The sequence below is a fragment of the Filicampus tigris genome, chromosome 2 (genome assembly GCF_054856515.1).
Source record: "Filicampus tigris isolate MCC_2025a chromosome 2, RoL_Ftig_1.0, whole genome shotgun sequence".
Classification (NCBI taxonomy): Eukaryota; Metazoa; Chordata; class Actinopteri; order Syngnathiformes; family Syngnathidae; genus Filicampus; species Filicampus tigris.
The window spans coordinates 33,063,032-33,084,396 of NC_141218.1; the positions used below are offsets into that span (position 1 = coordinate 33,063,032).

The 21,365-nt window shown below is 41.1% G+C and overlaps 1 protein-coding gene across 2 annotated transcripts; it reads left to right on the forward strand.

Moving 5' to 3' along the window:
- Nucleotides 1-734: 734 nt before the first annotated feature.
- On the forward strand, nt 735-20,401 carry LOC147152087 (endothelin receptor type B-like). Of its 2 annotated transcripts, XM_086024067.1 has the most exons (9): nt 735-939; nt 4,232-4,288; nt 4,373-4,753; nt 7,401-7,513; nt 7,601-7,805; nt 10,316-10,465; nt 16,228-16,361; nt 16,472-16,580; nt 18,971-20,401. In XM_086024067.1, the coding sequence occupies exons 3-9, from the start codon at nt 4,376-4,378 to the stop codon at nt 19,109-19,111; spliced, it is 1,230 nt and encodes a 409-aa protein (XP_085880193.1). In that variant the 5' UTR covers nt 735-939; nt 4,232-4,288; nt 4,373-4,375; the 3' UTR covers nt 19,112-20,401. The 2 variants fall into 2 exon arrangements, with proteins under 2 accessions (XP_085880193.1, XP_085880191.1); XM_086024065.1 differs by having other exon boundaries at nt 736-939; nt 4,232-4,753.
- The last annotated feature ends 964 nt before the right edge of the window (nt 20,402-21,365 follow it).

Below are 21,365 nucleotides of genomic sequence, written 5' to 3' on the forward strand. Positions count from 1 at the left end.
AAAAAAAAAAAGTCAATACGATGTTTATTATTATATATTTGTATTTATTAATATTTGTCAACTGTGGGCATGTGAATCCCTTTGAGACTTTTTTTATGATTAAGGGCTATACATAAATTTGACTTGACTTCGACCTTTCTGTCTTGATTTACTATGCATGATTTTGGAATGCTGGGGGAAGCTTGAGCACCCACATTTCAAATCCAAAGCACAAAAATGTGAGGGAGACATACTAACCTAACCACCACTTGTGCACCATGCTGCATGGATAGAGAGAGAGAGAGAGAGAGAGAGAGAGAGAGAGAGAAAGAGAGAGAGAGAGAGAGAGAGATGGATAGAAAGAGAGAGAGAGAGAGACAACTTCATCTGGTGGAGGATGGCTAGCATGCTACCTCTAAGAACTCCTCCATGATAACAAGCAGTTCGGATGACAGTTGACAGTTCACATGCTTCTTTTAATGTTATTTAAACTGAATATGTCCTGCAGTGAATACGGTCAAAAACATTCACCATCCATTCCCTTTGCGTCACTTTTAATGTGGCCAGTGGAGTGAATGTCCGGAAATGTAGGGTGCGGGGGGGTAGGGGGGGTCTTTAGGGGTGGTAGGGGGGATCATTAGGAGAAGTTGAACTAAATTACCAAAATATCGCTACTCTTAATAAGTGATACATAATATAATAAGTTACATGAAACTTAATAAAAGCTTAGTCACGTGATTGGTGTTTGGCTCATATAAAGCCGCGCATTGTGCTCCAGTGCGTCAGAGGAGCTCGCACAAGGAAGAGTGGAGAAGAGCTAAACACCACTTAGACGTACTGGACACGGCGCAAAAGACCCTGGAAACTTTTATTCTCCATCACTACAATTACTGGAAATCTGGTGCAATGTTGATGAGGACACTTTAACCTGAATACAACGCACTGTATTTTGGTTCTCCGGTAAGTTATAGAGCTGGTTTTGACATAAATGATTCTAATTTTTAATATGATGAGTTGGACGAATTAGTATACACCACCTCTTGACAGACTTGGCATCGATTCATTGTTTATATTTAAGTACATGCTCTGGCAAGAAAATGCCATTTATGAAAAATCAAACGGGCCATGTTTCTGTTTTGGAAGTTATAGTGCTTAACAAATTCACGGTAGTTGACCACGGCACAACGTAACTGACCTATTTCTTCATCATCTTCATCATATATATATATATATATATATATATATATATATATATAAGTTAAGTAGATTCAAGTTATTAGGTTATTGTAATGCTTAATTTGAGTACTGTATTTAGTTGTATGTATCATTATGTTGAAATGTTATTTTGCATTCCTGATAAGAGATTGTTGTTGTTGTTGTTTTGTTGGTTAATTGGTATGCTTGCTTGTGACCTCTCAGCGAAGCCAATCGAGCTGGCCGAAATGTGGGCATAAAAAAATGATTTAATTTAGAAATTCCTTATTCCCATTCAAAAATAATAAAACATACAGGGGCGGAACTACACAGTGGCCAGGGGTGGCCACCCCCCTGACCATCCCAACAGCAAGGGAACAAAATTGGATATGTGATTTTTCTGCCCTTTTAAAAAAAAAAAAAAAAATCATCAAACTCGTACTGTGGATAGTATGACAAAGAAAGACGCATCTATGCACGGCCACCCCTCATTGACGTGTTGTCACCCTAACCAACCCACTGAAAATTTTCTGGCTACGCCCCTGAAAATATTGGTAGTTCACTGAAAATGAAAGAATCTGCATTAAAGCAGTACAAGTCATTTGGTCATAAGCGTATTACTTTGTAATAAGATTAAACCATTCATTTAAAAAGAGCTATTTGTTTTGGCGTTTTATTCACTTTATTTACTTCTTGATTTACAATACAATATACTTGTAGAACAATATATTTGAGCAGTAAACCTAAACAGAGCTCATTTTGCAGATTCAACTATATGGCGTAAGCATTTGTCTCCAACCAAGATGTTCATCAAATACAATGGCATTTATTGTTTTTTAGCTTGTTAAGTGCACCTAAAAGAAGAGTCAGCTTTGGGCTGATCTAGTACCAGAGTACAATCAATGCTTTTCCCCTGAATAATGTACAGAAAGCACACATTGGAAACGTGTTGCAGTTTTACAGTTCCATAGTTGAAAGAGAGCATTTAAATCATATTTTTATTGCAGGATTTATCCAAAAATGTATTTGTGGGTTTGAATAACAAAACTACAGGAGTCTATACATTTCACAGTTAGAGTCAGAATCCAAAATTCCACAAATCACATTAGTGTAACACTAAAGCCCTTAGAGTTTTTTTTTTGTTTGTTTGTTTGTTTGGGGTGATCTATCATTATTCCTCCGTCTCTTGATGACGACATGTCTGTTTGCGTTGAGTCCCCATGCCGAATTCCTTTGATAGTCCAACAGTGCTTGTCTCTGAAAAGGCGACTCATAAATTAACAGGAGCAAAACATTATTTAACAAGGGAAAGGAAAACAAAGAATAAAGCTAAGACTGTAAAAAAAAAGTCACAAGAAAAACACAAGCACTGGCAGGGATTTGTTCCACTGTTTATTGACTTGTTGTTACATGAGGAAAATCATTTCAGAAACAATCTGTGGAGTGTTTTAAGTGCTCTTCTATTTTAGAGGTAAAGATAGAAGATATTCAGATTGTTTATATTATGAGCACAATGCGTGGTCTATAGAGTGTTGAAGGTTCGTGCAAATGTGTTGATTTCATTCCTGGTTGTCTGAATGTAGGACCATTACTTCAATTATATCCACTGGCATCTTGCGGAATTTACTTGTTGTCTTTATTTACATGTCACCTGGCCTCACGACCTCTTTGTGCACTTTGGCACCTTTTCACGCTTTGTTCATCTTTCAACAGTCATCACTGACATCACTCTCGAGGGGCGGGGGGTTGGTCTGGCGTGGTTGCCATCGTGAATTTTCGTGAGATTCCCGAACGGCCGGTCCAATAGGAAGGTCTGCCTCTCATATTGATTATATTTCGGCTCATGACATATGCCACCGCCGCCCCCACGTCGACGATATTGTGATTCGTCGCGTGCCACACACCCCACCACCACCCTCGTCAACGAATATTCCTGGACCGAATTTTGGTCCAAGTACGTTCCTCAAATGTATGAGGTCATCCATGTGATTTTGTCTTTGTGTGTGCAAATACAACAAGCCTCTCCGTTTGGGACTTTAAGCACAGACATCAATGCTAGCTGTGATTTGCAGGCTGTGCACGTGCATGGAGGTGCCGTGTGCACATTCGGCAACAGTGTAATATAAAACAGTCTTCAAATCAGTTGGTGATTGACTGTGTTTGTCTACAAACATTATATCACAACAGTTTCTGCGTGAATATTTTGAGAATAAGAGATTGTGCATAATGTATATGTGTGATTGTAAACACATGTTTTTGTTATGCTGAGAGATGTCCCTGGCAAAGCTTACTAAGAGCTACACATGACGCACAAACACACACGCACGTGCATTCCCTGAAGACTAGTTTCGCATCCAAATTGGGACCATCAATTATTTATTACCATTCCATTTCTTTGACATTTGGCTCTGTTTAAAATGTCAGCACTCTGTTCAAATTCATTATGGAAAAATGTTTGCATTAGGGATGGTTTTCTTTGTGCCAGATATGTGTCCATAAAGTCTTAAATGTAATGGCAAATGTTTTGATACATAGTAAATTATTTTAAATGTTACAGGGACTATGGTAGTATTGTGGTTTATGTAGCTGGCATGGGATGAATGCTGAAGCAATGTGCACTTCACAATTGCCCTATTTGAGCAATCTGAGGTGTATTCCGTGTATTCTTTGTTGTTGTGACCTTTTTACACGCACCTAGCTGAGCTGCAGTTCAGGGATTCGGGGCCTTACCGCTTGTGGGGGTCCCCAAGGTGGCACCTCTATTGTTAATTAATCTGTCATGGCTGCCCCATATGTATATTTTAGTCGTCTGGGATAGACCGCTTTTTGTGAATCTGAACAAGATGGATAGTCGCAAATGAATGATGTGTTCTTGTGCATAATTCAATTATGATAAAGGTGTGAGTTACAATACTTAGCTACTTAACTTTAATTGGCTAATAAATTCAGGGTGGGCTGAAACTTTCAGCCTCAAGCATTATTGCAGTAATCTCGAAGCTTGTTTGAAAGTGCACCTCAAAACACACACAGCATGAAGATTTGTATGTTTTCTCCACAGAACAAACATCTTGACAAAGGGATCCAGGCCCAACGCAAATACGTGTGTGGAAAATAGGTATGTGAGATTGTGTATTTTGAGACTGCCTTTGACTGAGGAAAAGCTTCCCCGTGAAAGAACCTCCCTCGCTTTACAATGAAGGCCATGGCTCTGCTCTGCTTCCTGATGGTTGTGGCGGTTGAGGCCTCTCGGTTCATCCGGGACTCCCCGACTGTGCCTGACACTTTTGAAGTCTTCAAGTATAATGCTTCCATCTCACGTCAACCCCCACAACCAGCCCGGCCGAGGGCCTCCTTTCCCCCCATGTGCATAAAGCCGACAGAGATTAAGCACGCCTTCAAGTATGTGAACACCATTGTGTCTTGCCTGATCTTTGTGGTCGGGATCATTGGCAACTCCACGCTGCTAAGAATTATATACAAGAACAAGTGTATGAGGAATGGACCCAACGTCCTGATTGGAAGCTTGGCACTCGGAGACCTCCTTTACATCATCATCGCCATCCCCATCAACGTGTATAAGGTAAAGAAAGTGTGTTGATTTGGATTGCTGCATCTCTTATGTTGCCCTGGAGACGGCCACAGCTGCGGGTTTATGAATGCAACCATTACACCTTGAGGTGCTGTCGAGCAAGGCAAAACAATAATCAGTATGTCACATTAGGGCTGGACAATTAATTAAAATTGAATCATGATTTCGATTTTGGCTTCTCTTGATCTTTAAAACTTTACAATCGGGGGGTGGGGAGCTTTTAATGTGCAGAACGGCGCTGTGTGTTTGCAAGTTCCTGACTTTGTGAAAGTCACCTGAATGCGCCATGTTCTTTGCACAGCAAGCGTGTAGCGTACGTGATTCTGCTGCTCCTGAGTGTGTTTGAAGCTGTTTCATGTAAGTTTACTGTATAAAAAAACAAACATAGACGATTCCATAGACAGGAAAAAGAATGGGCTTCGGACTATGCTTAGTACAACAATTTTTTTAGTTCCCTGTCTGTTATTTATCGCCTACAAAATGGGCGCCCGTCATAGGCGGACCAGTCTGTCACATAGGCGGTATGCCCAGCTGCATCCATCCATTATCCACACAACAAAAACAATTACACACATATATTGTTGAATATTTTAAATACGACACATGCTTCATATTTAAAACAGCCCTCACGCTAATGATAAAGTCAATGTAAAAGTCCTACCAACACACATTTCCACATGATATGGCACGATACCCAAGGTCCAGGGTTAGCACAGTAAGTCCCAAGACTTGTGAATATAAAATATAACAACAGAATAATACTAAAAATATATGATAACGAGTTGAAGCAGGTGTTTGTTCTGGGTTTGAATGTGTGCACAGATGCAATGCAGCAAATGTGTGACTGTAAGCAGAATGAAAATGCAAGAGTTTTGAATATCACATGATATTTACAAGGTCATTTTGTATTTCACAAAAAGAATAGAGTTCAAAAATAAAGTGTTCAACATGCAGGGATGAATGGGCATGGGCCTATGATGGTAGTTTTGAGTAGTTAAAGTGGAAGTCAACGCAAACATTTTTTTTCAAGAATATGTTCTATGCAAACCCACTAGTTGAAACAGGGCATTCTGATGAATATTGCGGTTGTGGAATAAGTGTTAATCTACTCGTTTTTAGCCATCTCTGGGGGTGGCCATTTTGTCTTCTGACGACCATAAATGACACCACAACTGCTCACAACGACCGATCACAGCTCAGATTCAGAAAACAGGTCAGCCGCGGTTGGTCCCTGTGAGCAGTTGTGATGTCATTTTCAGTCGACAGAAGACAAAATGGCCGCCCCCTGAGGTGGTTAAAAAGGGGTGGATTTTGCTGCTTAATACATATTCCACAAACGCAAAATTAATCTGAAAAATTTGTGATATCAATTTCGAATTACATTACATTGTGAATTACATTGTAATATTTTCATCCAAACTTTGTCACGGATGTCACGGTGAACCAATTTCTCTTCGAGGGATGATAATCTTGCCACTGCCCCAGGGTGGTGTGCTTACCCACAATAATGGTTTATTTGTACAAACATTTATACAGTATTTTTAGGCTTAATCTTAGAAGATACAGTTAAAAGATCCTGCTAGATCCAGAATTTGTCTCAATGACAACCATAGATCATTTGTATTCAACGTAAAGCCGTCATCAACATTTGATTCGCCGTATTCGTTACACCAAGAGATGACATCCAATTCATTATCCATCCTCTGGACAGTATTTGATTCATTATGGCTTCAGTTCCTCTACATGAGTAGGGTAGTGGGAGCAACTGTTTCAAAAAGAAGTTCAAACAGTCAACTTGTATCAAGTGCATTGTTGCCATTTGTGTTGAAACATCCAGATGGCTTGATTGCAATGGAAACCATGGTCATGACCCACTTTGAGCATGACTGGTTTAATTTCCTGAATCTAATTAGATGACCGTAAATAAGTTTGACCTTGTTATCAAAGCAAATTTGAATCTTAAATATTTCTGTGTAATGCAATTCAGCTTTTAACACTGGAATGATGGCTTAAACTGTCAGCGCGTGTTAAAAAGACTGAGGTTTAAAAGTTGAGTTTTTGTTTTATTTTTTTAGACATAACTTGAGACACTGTCCTGATGCTGAACTGATTTGATCAGCCCCTCGGATAAATATTTGATCTGAAAGGAGAAACTCTGGTGGCTGTGTGTTAGAGGACCCAAATGCAGGGAGGCAGGAGAAGCAAGGCTTACTGAACAAAACTATTAACAAAAAAAAACAGCTTAAAAAAGTCCTGAAAAATCCAAACCTCAAAGTAACTCTAGGAAACAAAACATGACAGCGACAACAATCCAACAAGGACTGAACGAAAACTAGGAACTTGAATACAGGCATACTGACGAGAGCGAGAAACACAAGGTAGGAGAGAGCTGATTGGCTAACACCAGGGGGTGGAATGCGCACAGGTGGACACAATAATGATTGACGAGACAGACACAGAAATACTGAGAAAACAAAACTAAAAAACCTGAAACAACACAGCACAGACCAAACATGACACACACTGCACCGTTAGTTTTGGCTTAGACTATCATATAAGAACAACAGAGGAATATAATTGAATACCAGTGCAATCGGCAGTACCCTAACCACACATTTGTCTTTATTATTGTCTGCAGCTAATAGCAGAGGACTGGCCATTTGGAGTATATGTCTGCAAGATGATACCATTCGTTCAGAAAGCTTCAGTGGGTATCACTATTCTCAGCCTGTGTGCTCTAAGTGTGGACCGGTGTGTATGCTCGTTATCCACAAACAACTGTGCAGAACTCAAGTGCTCAAAGTGGCTAAAACAAATGTGTGTCCATTGCATGTGCAGCTACCACGCAGTAACATCATGGAGCAGGGTGAAGGGGATGGGCATCCCTGTGTGGAAAGCAGTGGAGGTGACAGTGATTTGGATGATTGCTTTGCTGCTCGCTGTGCCCGAGGCACTTGCGTTTGACATGCTGGAGATGCCGTACAGAGGCAACAAGCTGCGTGTGTGTCTGTTGCATCCAGAGCAGAGCTCCAACTTTATAAAGGTAGGCATCATTGTACAATCTATATTTGCAGAAAATGCAATGCAAATCGTCTTGAATTAACTACAAGGGATCAACTTGATAAATTGAAGCAGTTATTTTTAATGTCGTAATGCTACAACAACAAACACGAACCGACTGTGTATCTTAGGTATCTTTTAAGATACCTTTTAGCAGCACACCACTGTAATGCGCGAACATAAGGCACCACAGAATAAGTACCATAAATAACTCACCATAACGGTAAATCACGAGCTACTCGCCGCATATAGTGCAGAGAAATCCATATTTTAATAGGTCTCCTGCTATTGTCTGTGAAATACACTTTTCTTTTTCTTCTCGGTCATAGGCTCTTCTTCTGTCGCATCCCTGGGCCTTTGCCCCGTTACAAAGAAACTTTCCAAGTACATGTGGTTTTTTTTTACTCATTTTTGCTAACTTGTAGGTTTAATATTAGCGTTAGACGACGAAGATTTGACATGCATCAAGAGTCCATCACAGACGGATGTAACAGAGAGAATCTGGTCACTTTTCAAAAATATAATAAATAAACCGGACGTACAGTAATGTTTTTCTTTCAACGGTGCGACCCGCCATGGCCTGGTCCAAAGTGGCCTGCGGACTGGGACATGGCCGCGAACAAGTGATTGGGGACCACTGTACTAGGGTCTGTAAACATATCGGTACAACTGTATTTTTGCTTGTGAGATATTATTCCTTGTGAGGTATCACGACCTCTGAGTCGGACGTGCTAACCAGTCGACCACCGTGCCGCGCATAATTAATCGCGATTAATCGTATTTTTCAACTACAATTTTTTACAAAGCTTGGAACTGATATTTACTTCATTAAAATCTTGGAATTGATATGGGGGGAAAAAAAGTATATTTTGATTCAAAAAATGTTATAATAGCTTTTTTTGATTATTGAATATGATTCTTTTCCAGCTTTTGATCCAACGTGAGACTGAAGGTTTTCTGCTGTTTTCCGGTGTCTATTGTATATAGTATTTTCTGTTTTCATTTATTTCATTCATTTGTTATATTATTGCTGTTTTGTTGTTATGAAAAGTGCTTTGGTACAGCTGTAGCTGTTATGAAATGCGCTATAAAAATAAAGTTGCATTGTATAAAACACTTGGACTTATTCAATGAGCCGTCAAGCAACTTTTTAAAGCAAAGTTACGTAAAAGTTTGTCTTTGTGACAGTGACTCTCCTCTAAGTTTGGCTGCAGAGTGAGCAGAGGTCAGTTGCTACAGGAAGTAAATAAAACTGAGTTAACTGAGTCAATTTGTTTTTTTTTTAAATGTAAATTAATCTCCATAGTTAACGCTTTAACTTTGACAGCCTTAATATATATACACATACACATACACACACAGGTCCCGATATTCAGACCATGCATTTCCAAAGTTTGAATTTAAATGTAATTTGACATTTCAAGTGTCACGATTGAAAAGTGCATAAACTGTTCCTGTAACTGTTCCTGACAAACAGGAATGCAAGATCGAAAAAATGTAAAAATATAAATAAAACTCCAATCGCAAAGCTCAACTTTAAGGACCTCAAATGTTCCAGAAGTACGGAACGTGCATAACATAAGTATTCTGCCCTCCCTGAGCAGACTGAGTACAGTTTGGCAGATAGTGAACAGTCCCTCAAAAAGAGTCCAATATTGCTGGTTTCAAGCAGTTTATTACACTCCAGTTGAATTTAACTGTAAAACTAAACACACAAAACAAAGAGATTTACACATAATGCACATTCGAACATACATCACAGTACTTCTTTTTTTTTTTTTTTATCGAACGTATTTAGCTCAAGGCTAATGCACAATGAAAACGCCATTAAGTCGCGAATGAAAATTAGCGTGCTAATCACGGCACTTGAATCCCTCAAACAATGAGTACTTTTCCACAAACGTTGCAGGAAGGCACACAGAGAAGCACGCAAACAATACTCACAGGCATATGCTCTTCCTACGCTGCCAAAAACCAAGTTGTAACTACGAAATTTTCTTCTACTCCTCAATGTAACAAGTATATCAATATGAGGACCCACACTGCCCCCACGTGGCCAAGTTGAATAGCGCTCCCATCAAATGCGCGCACACACACCTACGCACACAACAGGGAAATACAAAAAGGTATCAAAGTATCGATACTTTATCAACATATCGATACGTGGTATTGGCACAAAAAGTATTGTGATACATCGCAAAACTATATATATTTTTCCCAGCAATAATGTGATTATTCTTGCATATTTTTGGTGGCTGACAAATTTCTGCTTAACAATACATCCCATTTATCAGCAATATAGTGAAAATGAGTGGAGTGAATATTTACTTTGCAAGTCAACTGACTGTGTGCGACCCTGAATTTTCGACTGAAATTTCCGGTTAGGGGCCCCTGTGCTTCGAGTAAAACTATCTTGATTAAAGTTTAGGAACTTAAGTTATTCACACTAAACATGGAAATGCACTTTCTCTGAATGTTTTTGTATCTTTCCAGTTTTACCAGGATGTAAAAGACTGGTGGCTGTTTGGCTTCTACTTCTGCCTACCTCTTGCTTGCACAGCAATCTTTTACACCCTCATGTCCTGCGAGATGCTGAGTCGCAAGAAAGGCATGCGAATTGCACTCAATGACCACATGAAACAGGTATGACTACAAGAATTATGGTGCACTGTGGTTGTTAGGGGTGATAGAAAAAAATCCATTATTTGATGCATTACAGCAGGGGTGTCAAACTCATTTTTGTCACGGGCCGCATCGTGGTTCTGATTTCACTCGGAGGGCCGTTACGGCTGTTAACCTATGTAAATGTATGATCGCCTCGTACACAACTAATTGATGGATCACTAGTTTTGAAATCAGAAGCCAGTAAATAGTTTGTTGAACTATTTCAAAATGTATTTTAAAGGAAGGATTGGTAACAAATGCTTGAAATATCAAATATGTTGTGTTAACAGTGAAGACAATTTCCAAAAAACATGTCAAGTCAATACATGATTTGTCTTCGCAGGCCACATAAAATGATGTCGTGGGCTGGATGTGGCCCTCAGGCCTTGAGTTTGACACCTGTGCATTACAGTGTCCATTATGAATTGCCCAATCCATCCATCCATCCATTATCGATACCGCTTATCCTCACAAGGGTCGCGGGCGTGCCGGCGCCTATCCCAGCTCTCTTTGGGCAGTAGGCGGGGGACACCCTGAATTGGTTGCCAGCCAATCGCAGGGCACACAGAGACAAACAAACAAACAACCGCACTCACAATCACACCTAGGGGCAATTTAGAGTGTCCAATCGACCGACCAAGCATGTTTTTGGAATGTGGGAGGAAATCGGAGTACCCGGAGAAAACCCACGCAGGCACGGGTAGAACATGCAAACTCCACACAGGGAGGACGGAGCCAGGATCGAACCCACGACCTCTGAACTGTGAGACTGATGTGCTAACCAGTCGACCACCGTGCCGCCTTGCCCAATCCATTGATTATTAAATAACTGCATTCTGGTGTAAATAAAAAAAGTGAGAAATACCTTCACTGATCAATACAGCGCAAATAACAGAGCATTGTAGTGGAACGAAGCCATATATCCACGATGATACATATTTTACACAATAGGTTGTATGTGTTATTTTAACTGCGCTTCCATCAATAAACATCAAAGGTCCGCCAATCCGTCTATCATCAGACTGGGAAAAAATAGGTCCAACAGATGAAAAATCCATCCATCCATTATTTGCAGAGGTAGGCATTTGTCTATGCTTTTTAGTCTATGAGTTCCCGTCTACATTTGCAATGACACGTGCCTCATTTTGTTTTTATTTCACTGATCACCACGCATTGTGTGTGTCTTTTGTTTTTATTTGATATTTTCGTATTTTATTTTTTAAGTTACCGTAACAATCTTGTCAAGGAATTGCATGCCCTCATCTCTGCATGCTACCACCATGCTGATGGGTAGTTTTTCTGTCAGTATTTTGTACTTGTTGCGAATATTGGAACAAGTAACATGTATATCTCCTTTTCCACATGAATTTGGAAATGAGCTATTTTCCGTGTGCTCCACACATCTCTTGCATCTAACTGGCACTGTCCTTCAATGAATGCAGGGATCTTTACTTCAGCACACATGATGGCAGCACCAAATCACCTGGTTGCAATTTGTCTAAAATGCCACTAGTTTCAGTTACGTGCTTGGAAATTGATTAAATGGTGTGACAAATGTGTGAAGTGGTGTGACCAGAGCTGGGCCTTCTGTCTATCTCGGTCCGTTTATCTGTCACTGACGGACGCCCGTATTGCTGACGGTTGACAAATGACGGAATTTTTTTTTTAGTAAAATGCCCAGCTCTGGGTGTGACACCAATAAGGTACTTCATGATTGTGTTGTGTTTGTAGTGGGAATATGACTGAGCTTGAGATTTAAGAATCGATGCCTTCTGTATGACTATTTCAAAGCAGTCTGGAATGACAGCCACACAGTGGCCAACGTTCTCCACAAAGGAAATGTCCTCGACACTGTTGCTCTGTCAATATGAAACATGTTGGTAATGTATTGCATTGGCAAATTTAGCCTCGGGCCCAAAAAACGATATAGACTGCTTGGGCGAACTCCAATGCACCCTTGAGGACCCTGCGGAGGGTGTAGACCTGGTTCAAAGTTCCACGGCCAGGACGAAAACCACACTGCTCCTCCTGAATTTTGGATTCGACTTCCCGACGAACCCTCCTCTTTCCACTGGATGTGATTCCTTCATTTCATATGGTGGTTTTCCCCGGCCAACAAAACCCAAGGTTATGAACTTGAATATCTTAATACAGTACAGAAATAGATTGACAATATAATCAAATGTATTTACACCCTATTCCTCCATCATTACCTAAGATATTATTTATCAAGTGCCATTAAGTCCAAAATACATACGCATAGCCTACCCCAAAAAATACATAGGCATACTGTATCACACATACAAACATACATACACTTAAATATCATATAAATACCGTGTGCAATATACAGCGGTGGGCATTTTACTGAATTTCGCTAGTCCGTCATTCGTCATCTGTCAGCGGCCTGGGTACCCGTCCGTCATTTTTCATGACGAACTGAATTATAATTGTCAGTCCATCAGTCTGTCAGTCGGTCCATCACTTAAGTCCGTCAGAAGTCTATTGTTCCGTCAGTCGGTCCCCCCCCCAAAAATGTCAGAAAAATGTGCGCCCACCAGCTAGCGGCGAACATTCACACCCGGTTGGGTACAGCCATGGATAGTGTCAAAAACATGTGACCGCCAGCCAGCAGGCACCAGGGTGTGCGATTGGATGGCGGAGATATCACAGAGAAGTGTGGCATTGGTGTTGTCCAATGTGACGTCCTCCAGACGCAGTCTGGTGGAGGCGGTATGGTAGGCTTGAATATCAGCCGGCGGCCTAGTCGGCAGCCATGTCAGCATAATTAAGCCCTAGGTGAAGAGGCAGTCGGCAACGTAGTTGTCCCTGCCAGTCACATGGTGGGTGTCTGTAGTGAACTCAGAATTGACGGTGAGCTGACGTTGCTGATGACCAGACTAAGGCTCCAAGGTATTGACCATGGCAAATGTCAGCAGCTTATGGTCCGCAAAGGCAGTGAACTGGTGGGAACCTCAAGTGTTGGGTGGTGAGGAAGAGGCTTAGGAGCGCCCTGTCAAAAGTGCTGTACTTCCTCTCGTTGTCACAGGGTTTCCTGCTGAAGAAGGGCAGTGTGACCAGGGCGGTGGGAATGGAGTGTGCTAGCACAGCTGGGATGCCTGACACACAGCCTTAGAAGAGTCAAAAGCTTTGTCCGTCCAAGGGTATCCAATCCACTTCATCTTTGGGCCCTTTGCCCCGCAAGGACCGCATGATGTGAGCTGCATGGCAAATGAACCTGTTGTAGAAGTTCACCATGCCAAACAACTCCTGCAGTGACTTCACAGTGGAGGGACAAAGTAAACTGGCAATGGTGTCCACCCTGGCAGGAATTCTGACTGCCCTGGGACACACGTGGTGCCTGAGGAAAGTTATTGATGACAAGCCAAACTGGCACTTGGCTGCGTTGACAATGAGGCCGTGCTTGTTGAGTTGCTGGAACAGCAGGCGGATGTGTCAGGTAGTCCTCCACATTTGCGCTGGCCACCAGGACGTCGTCCAGGTAAACAAACAAGAACGACATGTCACGTGGCACAGAATCCGTAAGGCGTTCAAATGTCTGTGCTGCCCCATTGAGACAAAGGCCAAAGGGTGTAATAACCGCTGTCTTTGACACATGCTGCAGGTGTGTACCTGATACCTGCGCACCAGGTCCACCTTGGAAAAGATGATGGGGCCCCGTCAGGTGGGTGGAGTGGTCCTGGATGGCCGGCCCGGGATATTGGTCGGGGATCGTGGCCTTGTTCAAGCGGCGCAAATTGCCACAGGGGCACCAACTGCCATCAGCGTTGGTCAGCATGCGCAGGGGATATTGAGCTTTTTGAGCGGTGAATGCTTGCCAAGGCCTTCCTTGGTCGCAAATTCCTCCTTAGCGATCGTAGGATTGACTGAGTCATGTATGTATGCCTTTAGTGGCATCCATCTGGGAGCCACAGTGTCTACCGGCTGTGCTGGCAGGATGCTGGACTGAGTGCCAGAGTTCACAAGCAGATGTCAAGTTGTGGAGTTGGTAATAAAAAGCAGCTTGCAGCCCCGACCAGCACTCATACAGTAGCTGCTAATGAGCAATTCCCTGGCCCCCTGAAACTGCAGGGCTTGCGACACTGCTTGGCCTTGGTGCCAAACCTGGCATGGTTGGAAAACAGCCATTATGTTGGCGCCAGGCCGTTAACCGTGGCTGCAGTGTCATTAGTGTCCTTCAGGGATGGTGGCGGGGCCCAGATGTCCATATTAAGGCTATCGTCCCAAAACAATCTAACAGTTGGTGTCAGTGATAATTTGGCTTTTTTTTTTTTTTTTTTTTTTTTTGTAGCTAAAGGAGTGATTGCTTCAATAAAACAGTGGTTGCCAATTTTTTGGGGCTCGTGTACTCCAGAACTATATTGTCATACCATGAGTACCTGCTCACTCATGTGATCATGATTCTGCAAAAGTAGAATGTTACACAACATATTTTTAATTGAAAATCATTTTATTTCATTTCCTAAATGTAAACATTTAATTCTTCAGCATTGTCTTTTTATTTTATGTTTTTAACTCAACTGAAACCATTCATCCATGAAAATAAATATTTAGCCTTGAAAATAAATACTATAAATTAAAAAAAATAACTAAACCGCCTCTATTTTGCTGTATATACTGTAACCACTTAATAACATTTATCACAAAAAATGGAGCTCCTTTGAAAAGTCCTCTTGAAACAGACTTTTAAATATCAGGGGGAAAAGACACTTAACAAGAATAATATTCAGATTCGTCATAGCAGTTTTGCTTTCTTGTCATCAATCATCTGAGCTTTGAGACACTTCAGCTGACAATGCTGTTGTTGTGATTTTGGTGCGGCTGTGGCACAGGTTGTTGATCTTGGAAATAAATCATTAAATGTTCCCACGTAATCCCCGTACCCCTAGTTGGGAAAAATTGCAATAAATTAACTTCAATACAATGTGAAGCCTTGAAAAAAATCACAGGGATGCTTCTCTGTATGATGTGGGCAACACAAGGCATCTCGGCGTATGGTAAACTGCAAGCCGCGGCTGCCGTATTATGTGCACTGTCCGTCCCGATGCTTCTCCTGCGGTGGAACTGGAGCTCCTTCTCGCAATGAGTGCAAATGACTAACTGCTTATTATGTTTCCATCTGTATTTTTTAAGAATATGAATTCCCCACCCAGAGGGCCTATCTGCTTTACTATTCCACACGTGCGCGTCCGCTCTGCTGCTCACTGCACTTCTGAGTGGGATTATGCATGGGCGCTCGTTCTGCGCATGCGTTAAATGCGTCAAGTATTTTGACGCGATCAATTCCAAAATTGAATTACCGCCCGATAACGCGATAGGTTTGACAGCACTAATATATATATATAAATATATCGTGGGCTAGGGACGAATAGAGGGACGGACGAAAACCCACCTCCGTCCTTTCTTAGTCCGTCCTTTTTAAAAGACTTCTCGTCCTTTGGCTGTCTGTCCACAAAATGGGCATCCGTCCTTGGGACGGAATGCCCATCTTTGGTCACAATATGGAAATATGGGTCATACTCATTAGTATTTCAAATATTGGTTCAAAATAGCTACAGTAAGTAAAAGTAAATATATATATTTATTTTAAAAAAATGATCAACTCAATAGCTGACTTGAATCATAGCCATACCGATTGTGGTGAGATGTTTCCACCCCTAGTGGTTGTGGTCAATCTCAAAGCTCCCATGTTGACCATCATTTTTGTTCATTTTGTCTAGAGGAGGGAAGTGGCCAAGACAGTGTTCTGCCTCGTGTTGATTTTCGCTCTCTGCTGGCTGCCACTTCACCTCAGCCGTATTTTGAAGAAAACAGTCTACGACCAAAATGACCCCAACCGCTGTGAACTCCTCAGGTAGGCGTACACATAAGCAAATAAACTGCACACGTCATGAGAACACATTGTTCTCTCTCTTGTGGCTTCCTGTTGAATTCAGCGTAAACGCCTGTCACTCCCTCTTTCAGCTTCCTCTTAGTGATGGACTACATCGGCATCAACATGGCTTCCCTGAACTCCTGCATTAACCCCATTGCCCTCTACTTTGTCAGTCAGAAGTTCAAAAACTGCTTTCAGGTGAGCTTGCCAAATCAAAATTAAAAACAAAAATAGTTGTCAAGCTTGATGCACATCAACAGAAAGGATTTCTGTTAAACACGTTTCAGTGTAGTAAATAAGTGAATTCACAATTTATTTGTAAAAGTAAAAGTGCAGAATAATTGTGTGCACACACACGCACACGCACACACACCCCACACACACACAACCACCACACCCCCCCCACACACACATATAACCTGAAAAAGAAACATGGCAAGGCACAGAGAAACCATATGAGGAAAGAGCACCTCAATAACGGCTATGAAATCCAAATAAGTGGTAAAGCAGGTTAAATAAACGAGATCCTCAAATGTTAACACATAGCTGTAACTACACCAAAATTAATATAAGTAGTGGCCGATTACAGCTGGCAATGTCACATAATGGCGGCGCCCATAAATTGCACACTACCCCTGATTGGTGAACAAGCACAAAACATGTAAATAAGTGCACCATTCTTGATTACACTTCTCTCTAGGTCCCTAACATACAGAAAAGACCACGTTAACATCGACAGGGCTACTAAAAATTGAGCATCTGTTATTCGGCATCCGTCTGGAGCGTGGGTACCCTTCCGTCGTCCGTCATTCACCTTTTTTTCCAGCGGGGTAAAAAATCCTATCCGTCTATAGGCCGGTCCACCTCTAATTTTAAACGGCCGTCCGTCTGTAAGTCCGACTTAACTTCCCCTAGCACCTCACCCCCCATCCCCCTCCCGCTGGACGATATTTGAACACAAATAGTCACTTACTGTGCTTTGGAAGCCTGTTCACAGCCTGGTCGCTCACTCTAATCTGTTCCCCAGGCAACAACAACTCACTATTTTCCTTCCCGCGCTCGCCGCGGTCATGAAAGCCTCACCGCAAAAAATAGACCAATGACTAACTGCAGATGAATAAAGGGGTTTCCCTCTATGCTTATACTGTCTATTTAAAAAAATGTTCCCCCGAATTGTTCGAACATTCTACTGAACATATTTTCCATCGTTATTAATCAAGGGTCTATCGCGATACATATTGATTTATCGTCCAGCACCAGACATCACCTCATAATGTCACACTGTATTACTTTACCTCATAGTGCGACACTGTATTACTGAAACTTTACTTGTGCCTTATTTGCAGTAATTGTCCATTCCTTATCTGCATTTCTATTGTGCAAGGTAGTGATAATAATTCTTAACTTTCAAGCGGCAAGGAAACTTTTTGTATCTTGCACATTTCATTCACAAGGAAACTCAATGTGCTTCACATAATTAAAAGTACAACCTTTAACTGCATTTACAAACCAAAGTTAAAGGCCTTAAAAAGCAAAGTAAAAAAATAAAAAGTATCTTAGTAAGATTACTACAAGAATGTACAGTGCAAGAACACCATTTTGTAACAATTCAATTTAAAAATGTTTTAAAACACCTTAATCTTAATCATGGGTGCATGAATGATGGAATGATCACATCCCCATTGTGAAGGTCCTTTAGGGCCCACTCACTGGCTCCCTGCTGATGAGACCTCTCCTGCATGAAACAGGATTAAAAGGATTAGAGAGCTGAGACGGTCTATTTTTCAATAATAACCTCAATTTATATATATATTTTTTTTTATCAGGAAAATGATATTAGCTTGCATTTGAACTTTTTTCAATTTGTTTTGGAGAAATCAGTACAAAACTAACATGTTCAGAAACGCCTAGCGTTAATGAGCAATTTGATCACAACCCCCTCCCCTCCCTCCATGCCTGTGTGACGTCACGACGGGGAGCGATTACATTTTGCCATTCAAAGTCGTTTTAAATAACATCGCTAATATTGTCAAAATAACGGGGATCAATCGTCCCCAATACATGTGGACATCTCTACTTAGGCCTAACTCAACCTCTGAAAACGTGACAAAACGATTAGCCTTTCCATGTCTGACCAAAAAGAGTAAGAAATGAGCAGCCTACATGCAGCTGAGGTGCACTTCATGTCACATACGTCGCTTCATGTCATAAGTCACCAAGATACTGAAACACATTGCGTTCCAAGAAGCTTTTTCCTTAGCTGAGTTTCTCATAGCTTGTTATAGATTTAAAGTGTTATGTACATATGCACATTCCTGGTATTGTCCACTCTAACCCGTAATTAAAAAAAGTTAAAAAACTAACAGCACAATATTTTTGATTTTGTGGAGGTGATGGTGTTTTTTCCTCATAGGAGCTCACATTTGATGTTAATAAAAACTAAATATTGTGCCGCCCATAAATCACTACAGATTCTTTTAGGGGCGTGAATTTTAGTGCTGACATCATTTTTTTCACGCAGACCTATTATATAAGTGTTGATGTTCAGCCCAATCAAGTGTCCTTTAATACCAATTTTTTCCTTGTAGTCTTGCCTTTGCTGCTGGTGCTATGGAACATCTTTACTGGACGAACGAGGTTCCGTCCCAGGGTGGAAGGGCTCCTACCACGGCAATGGACTAGATCGCTCCAGCTCCCGCTCCAGTCAGAAATACACCAGCTCCTCATAAATTAGACATGTTCGCTTCGCGTGATCTTCTTTTTCGACAAACCCCACGTCACCGTGAGCAATAACAATGGAGGTGATATCAGAGCTAGATAGAAGTCTTCTAGACTTGAAGTCTGAAAGTGTGAAGTGGACTGAAAAATATCAAAGGATTAAGCCCAAACTGGACTGTACCTGCAGACGGATGACACTAAGGCTTCACGCATACATTCACATTTCACACTCAGGCTCATGAAACTGAATGTTGCTCAGTAGACGCTAAATGCATTTCTCAAGTCATATGTAAATGTATGTCATGTATTAATTATTCCATGCAAATTTGTACACACACACCTATATATACATATTTATCTGTCTATATAGATGTATATCAACATCAGTCTTTTTATATCTACATATACATACATATATTGTATGTATATACAGGTATGCCTAAATATATAGTCTGTGGCCTGACAGTAAGAGCATTGAGGCTTTCATAACCTCAGAGATAAGGCAAAAGTGGGAAAAGATGAGTCGCTGAGTCATTGCTTTAAAAAGAAAAGAAAAAAAATGCTTCTGCATACAGTATGAATAGAGTCAGTCTGTAAAACTGAGCACTGTCAGTGCCCATGTGCCTTCAACATCGTGCCAGAGAAATTCTGATTTCACACTGCCAAGTGAAGGACTGCTGTTTTCAAGGTATTGTATGTACTGGATCATTGCCAGTTTGACAGAATGAGGGGGTCACAATGGCTACCATTATTTCTGCTTGTTTTTGCTTGTTCCAAACGTATATAACATCTTGTCTCATGACACTGTTGCAAGGAAAAATTAGTTAAGATGGTCCTCATGTTAGCAGTTATTATTTTGTTCACCTCTGTCGCTGTGTGGTTGCTGTTGCAACTTTGGGCTCAGCTCATCAGTCACAACAGGAAATCACTTAAAACAGATTGTTTAATTAGTTCTTTAGACTGTTTACTAAAAGCTGTTTAATTACTTGTGTAGGACTGTGCTGTTTTTAAAAAGCACTTTTTGCTCATATTTATACACCTTTATGAAGCATATTTTTATACATTATCATTATGTTAAATTTATTGTGTGGATTCTAAGTCAATTCTGCATTTCTAAAGTATATATCTTACAATGTGAATAATATCTTTTTGAATAGACCTAGAAAGAGTGTCTAGAAAGCGTTCAACATTTGTGACAAGACTTTTTGTGCCATCATACAGCACACTGTATGGACAAAAAATGTCATGACACCTCCGTGAACTGTGAATAGAATAAAAGTAGCAACACTTTGTAGACGATATTCGAGTTTGTCTGTGACTGTTTTTTTTTGGAGGGGTACATTGATGTTTGATGGGAGCGTCCCAAGTGGGGTTATGGGCAATGGTTCTTTATATAATCATGCCTTGAAGAACTTTGAATTGTGTACTAGAGCAAATAGGTCGCAACCACCGGGCCGCGGCGGGCCCACTGATGAGAAAGAAAAAAAACTGACAGTACTTACGGTTTATTAATTATCTGAGGCTAAAGAATATTTTAATTTGAAAAGTGACCGGATTCTACGGAGCTCCTAAGGTGACGTGCAAGTAAAAAAAAACAACTTTGCGTTCCCTAGCAAAGATTTGCGTTCCCTTGCAAAAATTGCGAGATAACGCAAAGTTTTTTGCGAGGGAACGCATTTTTTTTAAAATGCGTGTTTATGTACTTACGGGTCATTTTCCGGGTAAACAAAAGCAATAAAGGGAGCGTTTTCAGCCGTGGGCGGGTGTAATAGAATTGCTTTGAAATTCGCTTGTAATACAAAGACCTAAAATCTGGTTTTGATATTAAGTACAGTTTCTCCCTCTCTGACGTACTGTCGTCTCTCAAACAGCCGCGCATTAGAGGCTAGGCTGGCTGCCAAACTGACCCGGAAGTACATAAACACTAATTTAAAACAAAATGCGTTCCCTCGCAAAACACTTTGCGTTATCTCGCAATTTTTGAACGCAAATCTTTGCGAGGGGACGCAAAGTTTTAGCGAGGGAAAGCAACGTTTTTTTTTACTTCCATGTCCTTAGGGGCTCCGTAGGATTCTGTTACATCCTTCTATGACTGACTCTTAATGCATGTCAAGTTGTCTCCGTCGTGTAATGCTAATATTAAATGCACACGCTAGTAAAATGAGTAAAATAAACAAAACTGGGCATCGCCGCACCGCCACCACGTTCCCTCCTACATATTTTAATCGATCACGTCCATCCCTCATCGGTGACAGCCAATCGGCG

What these genes read in the sequence shown, in the direction of transcription:
- LOC147152087 (XM_086024065.1), top strand. Translation starts at nt 4,367, where the DNA reads ATGAAGGCCATGGCTCTGCTCTGCTTCCTGATGGTTGTGGCGGTTGAG. An exon ending in AACCGCTGTGAACTCCTCAG is followed by an intron (nt 16,362 to 16,471) that starts GTAGGCGTACAC and finishes TCCCTCTTTCAG; the next exon opens with CTTCCTCTTAGTGATGGACT. An exon ending in AGTTCAAAAACTGCTTTCAG is followed by an intron (nt 16,581 to 18,970) that starts GTGAGCTTGCCA and finishes TTTTCCTTGTAG; the next exon opens with TCTTGCCTTTGCTGCTGGTG.